The sequence below is a fragment of the Caenorhabditis elegans genome, chromosome IV (assembly GCF_000002985.6).
Source record: "Caenorhabditis elegans chromosome IV".
Lineage (NCBI taxonomy): Eukaryota > Metazoa > Nematoda > Chromadorea > Rhabditida > Rhabditidae > Caenorhabditis > Caenorhabditis elegans.
Genome location: NC_003282.8, coordinates 12,831,450 through 12,841,150, shown reverse-complemented (window position 1 = coordinate 12,841,150; position 9,701 = coordinate 12,831,450). Strand labels below are relative to the sequence as shown.

The 9,701-nt window shown below is 34.3% G+C and overlaps 1 protein-coding gene across 2 annotated transcripts; it reads right to left on the bottom strand.

Annotated features, from left to right (window-relative positions):
* Positions 1-739: 739 nt before the first annotated feature.
* M02B1.3 (TLC domain-containing protein) lies at positions 740-4,643 on the bottom strand. 2 transcript variants are annotated; one of them, NM_001307082.3, is made up of 6 exons: positions 4,523-4,643; positions 3,691-3,887; positions 2,513-2,667; positions 2,163-2,462; positions 1,976-2,091; positions 740-1,231 (listed from the first exon to the last, which is right to left on the bottom strand). In NM_001307082.3, exons 1-6 carry the CDS (start codon positions 4,623-4,625, stop codon positions 1,134-1,136), a joined length of 969 nt encoding a protein of 322 aa, NP_001294011.1. In that variant the 5' UTR covers positions 4,626-4,643; the 3' UTR covers positions 740-1,133. The 2 variants fall into 2 exon arrangements, with proteins under 2 accessions (NP_001294011.1, NP_502445.1); NM_070044.7 differs by having other exon boundaries at positions 740-1,218; positions 4,523-4,641.
* Between the last annotated feature and the right edge of the window lie 5,058 nt (positions 4,644-9,701).

Sequence of the window (9,701 nt, the reverse complement as noted above, 5' to 3'; positions counted from 1 at the left end):
GATTTCAGTGAAAAACAAAGATAAATGGCTGGCCGAATTTTTCCCAATTTCTAGGCCACATGAAAACTCTACCAGGTCGGAAAACTGTAATTTTAAGATAAAAAACTGAGAAAGTGTCTTCCAAAGAATGGAGACAAGACCGAAAATTATCGAAAATAGTTTTTTTTCAAAAAAAAAAATCGAAATTCAAATTTTTTCCCATTTTCATCCCATTTAGCATTTCAGACATTTTTCAGAATAATTTTTGGTATTTTTGGATCAAAATTTAACACTTTATAGTTTTTTCAGAAAAATGTGATTTATATTGATTCAGAACACGTTCTAGAACATTAAAAATTCCGAAAATTAACAAAAACTTCAAAAATCCATAAAAATTCCATTTTCTAATAATAAAAAGGTTTTTAAAAAATCCCCAGATTTCCTGAAAACTCGTCTGCTCCAAAATTTCAGCTTTATCCGAAAATTTAAATTGAAGAAATCGAATCGAGCCATTTCAAATAAAACCGAAACAAGAAAACCAAGTAAAAAGACGACAATTGGCAAGAGCGCGCGAGACCAACCAAAAAAAAACTCGAAAACCGGAATTTATCTTCTTTTTTCACTCTCTCGGGGTCGTCGTCGCCTGGCGCATCTCGAATTGAATGCTGTTTGTGTGTATTTATCGAGAGTTGTGGGGCGCGCGCGAGTGTGTGCACTGATTGAAGAGTGTCCAAGACATAGATTGATAGGTACAAAAGTTCAGTTCAAAATAGTTTTTTGAAAAAAATCGATTTGACCGTAATTAGTCGGAGGGGGAAATGGGGTGGTAGAGCCAAACTAAGTTTCAAATATCACAAATAGTTGATTATCGATTTGGATTATGTGGTTATAATTATGTTCTAGAAGGGAGAATAATGCTTGTACAAATATTGTAAAGCCTTCGTGTGATATGAACAAAAATGAAATATTGGTGAGAAAAGTAGTGGATGAAATTGTGGATCGTTTGAACACACGGAACGGATAAAAATAGAGAAAAGAAAAACCCGGAATATGGCAAAAAAAAGATTGAGAGTGAGAGAATGTATCGGGGATGGGTGGGAGAGAGAAAAAGATAAATTAATGAAAAATCCGCCGTTGCTTCTGTCTTCTACACATCAAGCAACTCCTTCTTCTCCGATTTTGCCACACTTTCCGACGAGTTGCTGTACTCGTTGTCCTCGAGAAGGGCATCCAGACGATCTACAAGTTGAATCTTACGAGCTGAGGAATTGATCTCGTGAATTTGAGATTTACGCGCCAAAAATACAGTAAAAGGGTCTATTTTTCAGCTTTTGAGGAAAAATCCAAAAATTGGAAAATTAAAAAGGAAAATTTTAGATTTTTCGAATTTTTGAAGAAAAAAAACGACCAAAATTATAAGCTAATTTTTGAAAAATCGAAAGAACGAAAAGTTTTCGATTTTTCGTTTTTTCAAAAATCGAGAAATTTTAGTTTTTTTCCGGTTTTTTTTAATCGAAAATTTTTCTTTTTTCAGTTTTTTGAAAAAATCGAAAAACCGACATTGTTGGTCTCGACACGAAGATTTTTTTGTTTAATGCGAAAAGATGTGCCCTTTTTGTCAAAATTGGTTTTATTTTAATATTTTAGTTGTAATAAAAAAATTTTTTTAACGAAAATCTATATAAAAATCGATGTTCTACAGATACAAAAGTTAGAAATTACAGTAATCTTTAAAGGCGCACACCTTTTCAAAAAGGTCAAAAATTTTTGAATTTAACAAAAAATTTTCGTGTCGGGATCGCTTACAGTAGTTTTTACTATAATTTTTTTCTAGATCAATTAAATGTTTTCCAGCTCATTTTTCAGTTGAAAATCACAAAAAAAATGATTGAAATCAACCAAAATATATTTTCCCAAAAATAGAAATAAACTTTTAGAAAATTTTCTTCTTCAACTCCCCAAAATTTTCCAGTCTATTTTCAAAACTAAAAATTACCTTGTGAGACGACAGACGAGAGCAAGAATCCATCAGAGTGCAATATTCTAAGCAATAAGCTGACGTTGATCACTGCAAAACAGAAGCCTCCACCGAAAGCGATGCACTTGAAGATGCTGCAAAAAGTGCAAACGATTAGAGACAATGCAACTAGAGAGAGAAAGAGAGAGTGAGAGAGTAAACTCACAAATGAATATGATCATAGTTGACCCATGCCCATCCGAAGAGGAAGAATTGAACGAATCCACGGAACACGATGAAAGTTATCAAATTCAAATAGGAGACAACTTTCGAGAATCCGATCATCGACGTCGTCGAAAGCTTAGAGATGTGAAGGATGGATCTTGTGTGCAGGAAGATTGATGAGACCTCCATGAGCATTGCCCAATACGCGTATAAAAGGAATTTCTTTGAAAGAACAGCCGTTGAAAGTACATAGATGGAGGCAACATGATGGAATAAAAGTACACCAGTGGAAATTGAGAGTCTGAAAAGAAAGAAATGAAATAGTTGTAGAAAAGTAAAAATAGTACTCACTTATCGTTCATAACGAGATCAATTCCATCGTAAAAGAAATATCCGATTGAAAGAGTGATAATTTGTGAATCGAGATACGTGTAATAATGGAGTGGAGCCGCGAACATTAACTTCGTATTATAGCAGAAGAAGGCGAACAGGTAGAGACCGGATATCTGGAAAATTTTAGAGATTTAAGATGAAGTTCTTCTTACACTCGGATCAGAGTTGTCGTTTTTTTTTTGGTTTTTTCGGACTATAATAACAAAAATTGTTTTTCAAGAACGTTATTGTATGATGAAAAAAATCGAATTTTTTTCGTTTTTGGTTTTATTTGGCCAAAAAAATTTGTTTGCAAGATTGGTCTCGCCGCGATAAAAATAAATTGGCAGATTTAAATCATTTCGGAGCTTTTTTAATACTTAATTGGAAATTTTGTGAGCAAAGCTGTTCGTTCTTCTTGATTATTTAAAAAGAAATTCTATTTTTGATTTTTTACCTTTGAATGACCAAAAAACCTGGTCTCGCCATGAACAACATATTCTCAAATTACTACGCAACAATGTGTGCGCCTTTATGTGGTACTGTAACCCGCTGCCATTACGATTTTTTTCATGTGTTCTGTGAAATTTCAATTGAATTTTTTCCACAAAAGTAATGCTTTTGGAGAAGAAAAATGTGCACAAATTAAAGAACATCGCAAAAAAATGGAACATGGGTTACTGTACCTTTAAAAGGTGCACATATTTTTTGGAAAGCGACTACAGTAATCTATATAGGTTCTACTACTACGTTGTTGTTGTGTGAATGCTCTTTTGGCCTAAATAATTATATTTTTTTTATCTGCTCATTGATCTACATTCTCATTCCGAGATGAAGCCTATTATCCATCTCCGCAATTCTAATTTGGCTCCGCTCTTTCTCTTTTTTTTTCCATCAGAATTCATGAATTAGCATACAAATGTGTATAACTCCACTGCCGCGTGCATGTGTGAGACACTAGACGTTACGTTTGTTCATTTGATGATGTTCTTCTTTTTTTTTCTGTCCGTTTTTTTCCATTTCATCTTTCTTTTATTTTTCAGCCTCGTCTCAAAAGTTTACGCGCTCAGATTTCACAGCAAGTGTTTCAAGTTTCGCCTGCTCAAAAATTAATGAGCAAAACAGGGACTCGCTGAGCTCAATCTGCCAAAACTTACCGTTGAATGAATAAGAGAAGTTGTCAAATTTAAAAGTCGTTTTCTCTTGATTCCTTCCTGCCAACTCAACCAACAGTTATACTGTACACACGCGTAGACGGCAAACCAGAGAAGCGTGTAAAAGACGACAGTCGGTAGGAAGATCGAATTCACGAATCCCCAGTAGTCTGGCATTTCGAGCTCGGCTCCCACTGCGCCTGCAATTATTTTGAGATATTTTTTTTTATTTAAAATTTTTTTGAAAATTTGTAGACTTAAAATAACCAAAATCTACAAAATTTCGTTTTAAAAAAATTATGCCGGTTCAAAATTTATGAAGCAAAAAAATAAATTTTCAGATAAAATCTCAAATTTTGCTAAAACTTACCGATGTCCGGAAATCAGTTTTCACTTAATTATCGCCACTTATTGCATATTTTGATAGTTTATTACGCGTTTTTTCGTTGATTTAGGCATAAGAATTAAAAATTGAATTAAAAATACCGAAATAAGCAATAAAGGGTAAAAACTTGACAAAAATCTGAAATCTCATCTGAAAATATAATTTTTTAAGCTTTTGAACCGTCACAATTTTTTTTTTTTTTAATTCTTGAAATTACTGCACAAAAATTGCTCAATTGCCGAATTTCATAATGATAAATCTTGAAAAATTCACAAAAATGTCTAGATTTAGCTAAAATTTCAAAGAGTTGACGAAAAAGTTGGATTTTAGCTGAATTTTTACATTTTTCAGAACTTTCAAGAGGAAATTCGGACATTTCGGGTTTTTTTGTTTTGTTTTTCATGCAAAAAGTGTTGTCAATTTACGATTCTAAAAATTCCAAAAACTCACTCGGCACTCCGACATCCGAATTATTATCAAGTGTGAAGAAGTGGAACGGAGCCGCCTCGATCCGATTGAGCCCCTCCTGCCACCTCGACAGTGCTTCTGCCATTTTTGTGCTCGTCCGGCTAGAAAGTGGGTACATTAGATTTTTTTTGGTATGAATACGATGACGATGATGGGGCACGATGAAGAATAGGAAGACGAATGGAAGAATGAAGAAGGGAAGAAGGAGGAGGTGGGGTTAGGAAAGGGAGCTCTAGGGGCACCCAGAGAGAGAGAGAGAAGGGACAACGAGACGCAGAGAACAATGGGGTGGACGGAACTTCTCGCGTGGTGAAATGATGGGGGAATGAAACATTTCTGTAGTTTGGACTGAAGGGTCCACTGGGATTGGAAAGAGGGACTAAACTTTCATTCACATAGATCAATCCTATCAATCTTATTTTCCAAATTTGTTGAAATTGAACATTTTAAATTTTCAAAAATTCGAGTACCGTAAATTCGCGAAAAGTGAAGCGTCATCAGTGAAGGAATTGGGTCTCACAACGATCTCAACCATAGCGGCCACTAGAACTGCCAAGCTTCTTATAAACTATTCTCTTTTTGGTATTCCTAAGCTAACTGCACATTTTTCGAAAATAACGATTACCGAACATTTTTGAATTCGACAATATTTGTTGAATTGCCCAAAAAATTCCAAAAAGTCGCAGAATTCTATAATTCGGGTCATAAAATAGCTTTTTTTTTTTTAAATTATTGAACACAAAAATTACCAGCATATATTTTGATATTCGTAATTTCCGAAACTACCGAATTGGCGAAATACCAAAAATTATGTGTAGTTTGGACTGAAGTGTCCTCTGGGACTCTGGGACATCAGCCGGGGAGGCAAAAACTAAACTTTCATTCACACAGATCAATTTTTGAGGCAAAATTTGCTTTCTTTTTGGTAAAAAAAAAACCAAAAGAAGAGGGGAAACAACTTTATGTTAGATAAACACAGGTTGTGATGATGATGATGGAGGTGGTGGTGACTGAAGCGTCAAGAGGGCGTCAAGAAGATGGAGAACACCGCATGCATTCTGACTGACAGAGGAGAACTGATACAATATGTTTGTGACAGGGTTTTTATGTTAGGAATTGACGCTTTGGTGTTTAAGAAAAAGAAGAAGAAGAAGTTGACAGAATAGTTCGATTTTGTCAAGGTTAAAAGTGATTTAAAGTCACAACTGTCCGGACTAAAAATCATTATTTTTAAAATGGAGATGTCAGCCTTACGGGAAGGGAGAAAAATGCAGGAAGATTCAAATTGTGGAAATCATAAAAACTCTCAACTGTTTGAATTTCGTCAAAAGTGTCAAAAAACTGGACCAACTCATGACTCAACGGTCGGCGGAGCTAATTGCTCATTGGTTTCGCAATTTTTTTCGGCGGAAGTTCAAAAAACTTATTTATTTTTCACCTTTTCTTGTCTATTTATATCTATTATTTTATCTATTTTATTATTATTATATCTATTTATTGCCTATTTCGAGTACTTTTGCAGAATCACCAGTCACCCAAATTTAGATTCTAAAAATATTTTAAACAACTCTAGAATAGAAATAAGTATTTCCTAGCTTATATACTTGGCTTAAAAAAACAAAAAGGTTTCAAATATGCTAAAATTGGTTTACTAAGCGAAATTTTAAAGAACACCCTTGTTTTTTTTTCAAGAAACTAGATAAATCAGCAAAAAATCAACTGATCTCTGAGTATTCAAGGGTAAAGTATTTAATAATTTCCCGTTGGCCAAATTCACCTGGTATTGAAAAAAAAATCCTAATCGAAACTTTAATAATATTGGTTAGGAAATTGACTGCCTTCACGAATGATCAAAAATTAATGACGAGAAGACAAAAAAAAGAAAAGAAGAATGCGTCGTGTAAGCCGAGAACAATCAGAAGAAAACAAGTGGCGAATGGCGATAACGAAGTCATCAGTTAATAGGGATGAACATTTTTAGGTTTTTAGAAAAATAAAATAAAATGAGGAATCTTATGTCAAAAATCAGTGGGAAAAGATCAAGAGTGAGAGAGAGAGTAGAGCAGAGATACGCAGACAACGAGGCAGTGAGGATGAATCACCGGCAGGCGGAAAAGTATTGCGGGGCGGTAAACGTCTCCGTCTCTCAATTCTTCATGCTGTCTACACTCGCCTCTCCCAAAAAAGAATTGAGGTCGGAATCGGAAACAAGACATTCTTTTTTAGTTTGGCTAGCTGTACTGAATTGATGGCGATTCGTATGCTGCTGGAGAAAATGGAGTTCTCTCTGATGTACAACTATTAGGTCGACGGGGAGAATGGAGCAAACTGATTAAATGATAAATCTGCTTTGAGTGATGTGTTGGGGTGTATGTACACCCAAATATTTGATCAGTTATAGGAAAGCAAAGACCGAAAAGAGACCGAGCATTCCGCGTGTCAGAGGATGAAATGATTAACGAGAGCATTTCAAAATTCGATGATAAAAAGTTGGAAAATGTCGCGATCACTGTCATTAAAAACGCCCGAGAGCGGCCAGGGGGAATGGGGTGATCGGACGGTTTGTCAGGGTCGTCCTCTCTCTACTGCTGCTGCAGCAGAGACTGGCATGTGCGTGAGGCGGCGCCAAGTGCCAAAACCATAAACTATTATTATTACGGGATTCAACTAATTCATAGAGAGCGAGCATTTGAGCAGCTGTCCGGGACAAACAGCAGTCGTGTAGCCTTACTATTGCTCTGCAAAGGCTAGGAAACTTGGTGGGCGAGGAGAAAAGTTATTCGAGTAGTATGTACTACATGTTTGACCACATCTCTTGTGTGAGAGAGTTCACAGTTGAAAGTTTGAAGAAAGTAGAATTTGCAAGAAAGCTTCAATTTTTAACAGGAAAAATTTGGAAAATTCTGAATTTCGAGAAAATGAGAAAATAAAATAGGATAAATTCTCTAAAGCCCCGTAAAATTTTAAAAATGGTATGACCACACTTTCCGTAGTAATCCGAATTTCCGTCAGCAGCTGGATTATTTTGATCAAAAAAGGTCGAATAAAATTCATATTTTTCTCACTTCTATATTGAAAAGTATGTCGAAATATGTCCTAGAAGATTGGATTTTAGCGAAAAAAAAAACTTTTCATTGCATCCCTAATGTGATAAATTATTTTCAAACTTCTTAACATAAACATCATTTCCCAAACAATTGAATATTTTTCTATACGTCCAAATAAATTTATTGTATAAAAAAGTTGTATCATCGAACCGAAAAGGAAAATTTTGTGATTTTTTTCAGATTTTTCAACCGTTTTCTTGTTTAAAGGCTAAAATTGAAATTGTTAATTTGATTGAAAGAATAAAATTTAAAGAATAAAACTAGCTTAATAGCTTAAAACCCTCAAATTTGAACTTCTGTATGACCAAGTGCATCGAGGTATTTTTTTTTCAAACTTTTAAACATAATCATCATTTTCCTTTTAATCAACTAATTATTTTCTGATTTAAAAAAAGTTGTATCATCGATCCGAAAAGGGCAATTTTGTGAATTCGCAATGCAAAATTTTTTGAGCTTTTTAATCTGAATTTTTAATTCGACTTTCATAGTTCAAACAACTAACTGCTAACGGAGATACTTTTGTCCATGTCATTTTTGAATATATTACGGAATTTCAGAGATTTTTTTCCAGTTTTTCTTATTTAAATACTAAAACTGAGGTTATTGCTAAATTGCATTTATAGAGAAAGAATACAATTTGTAATCGCTGAATAACCTCAAAATTGAAGCAATTCGCAGAAAGGTTCCTGTGATAATTTTACTTTTAACTATGATTTTCATCAAAAATGGGAGAAAGCGATGAAAAAAAGCAATAAATATGCTTGACAATTCAAGTTATAAATTAAATTCAACCTAGTTGGGCGTGTGTTAGCAAACAAAGGCTCCAATCAATTAAAACAACAAAAATCTAATAAATAAATTTTTGCCGACTAAAAACAAAGTGCAAAACGTAAAGTAGTCCTTTGATTGTGTGTCCCAGAATAGAAGAAGGGCTCACGACGAATAACTATTGAATAACAAAACGGGAAGAGAGAAAGAGACATCAAACGGAAAAAAAAGAGAAGAGATTCGTCATCACTACTGGATAAAATGGGGACCACGCGGATGAAATGAAAAAAAGAAGAAAAACTGCACAAAATACCGAAAAATTAGAAATGCGACGAATTCGTTGAGATGAAGAGATAGGAGATTGAGAAGGGCGGTTGGAGACAGTCGGAGGAGAGGAGACGGGCAGGCAGATGGCACCGGATTGTGCCCCGTAATGAGAAGGCTTACGTGTAGGAAAGAGCACTGTGTGAGCACTTTGTTTACGTGATCTACCACCATCTCAGTAAGGAATATGTTGATTGTTTGCCCGTCGGGCAGAGAAAATATTTTGTCGTCACGAGAGAAATCCTATAGCATAGTTATTTATTTCACAACAACACGTTTTTTGTGTTGAGCGTTTCGAAATTTCGCAAGACTTACTAATTTTATAACGAAATCAAATATATTTAATTCTAGAGTGACGTTTTGATAGAAAGATCGACGAAAAATCGGTGATTTATCGGCGGAAACTGATATTTTTAATGGAAAAAAATTGCTAGCCTTTCAGAAAGTCGAAAAAAAAACCGAATTGATATAAAAATGAGCAATAGAAACATAAAATCAAACAGGATTTGTCGAAATTTTCGCGAAAAATAAACATAAATTCAAAACGAAAGTGTGCAAACACGGTGACGCAAACATGCACAAATTCACCAGCTACAGTACTTTTGTGTGGTTTTGCGTCGCGGTGTTTGCGGACTTTTTACAAAATTCGATATTTTAAAATATTTTCAAAACAAAATTCGTTTGATTTCTGATTTCTTAGCGCCAAAAAATGTGTTTTGCCGTTTTTTTATCAGAATTTTTTTTTAATTGTTCAATATCGAACAAAACATTTTTAAATTAACAAAATCTTCATGGAATTCGGTATTTTTAAAGTATTTTAAAGGGGAATTAGAGATTGTGAGATTTTTTTGGCTTTAAAATACTAAAACTGGCCCGTGAAGACCGAATTTCATTATTTTTTAGCAAATTTTGACTCTTTCTTCTGAATTTTGAGCATTTTTATTATGAAATTCGTCAGTTTT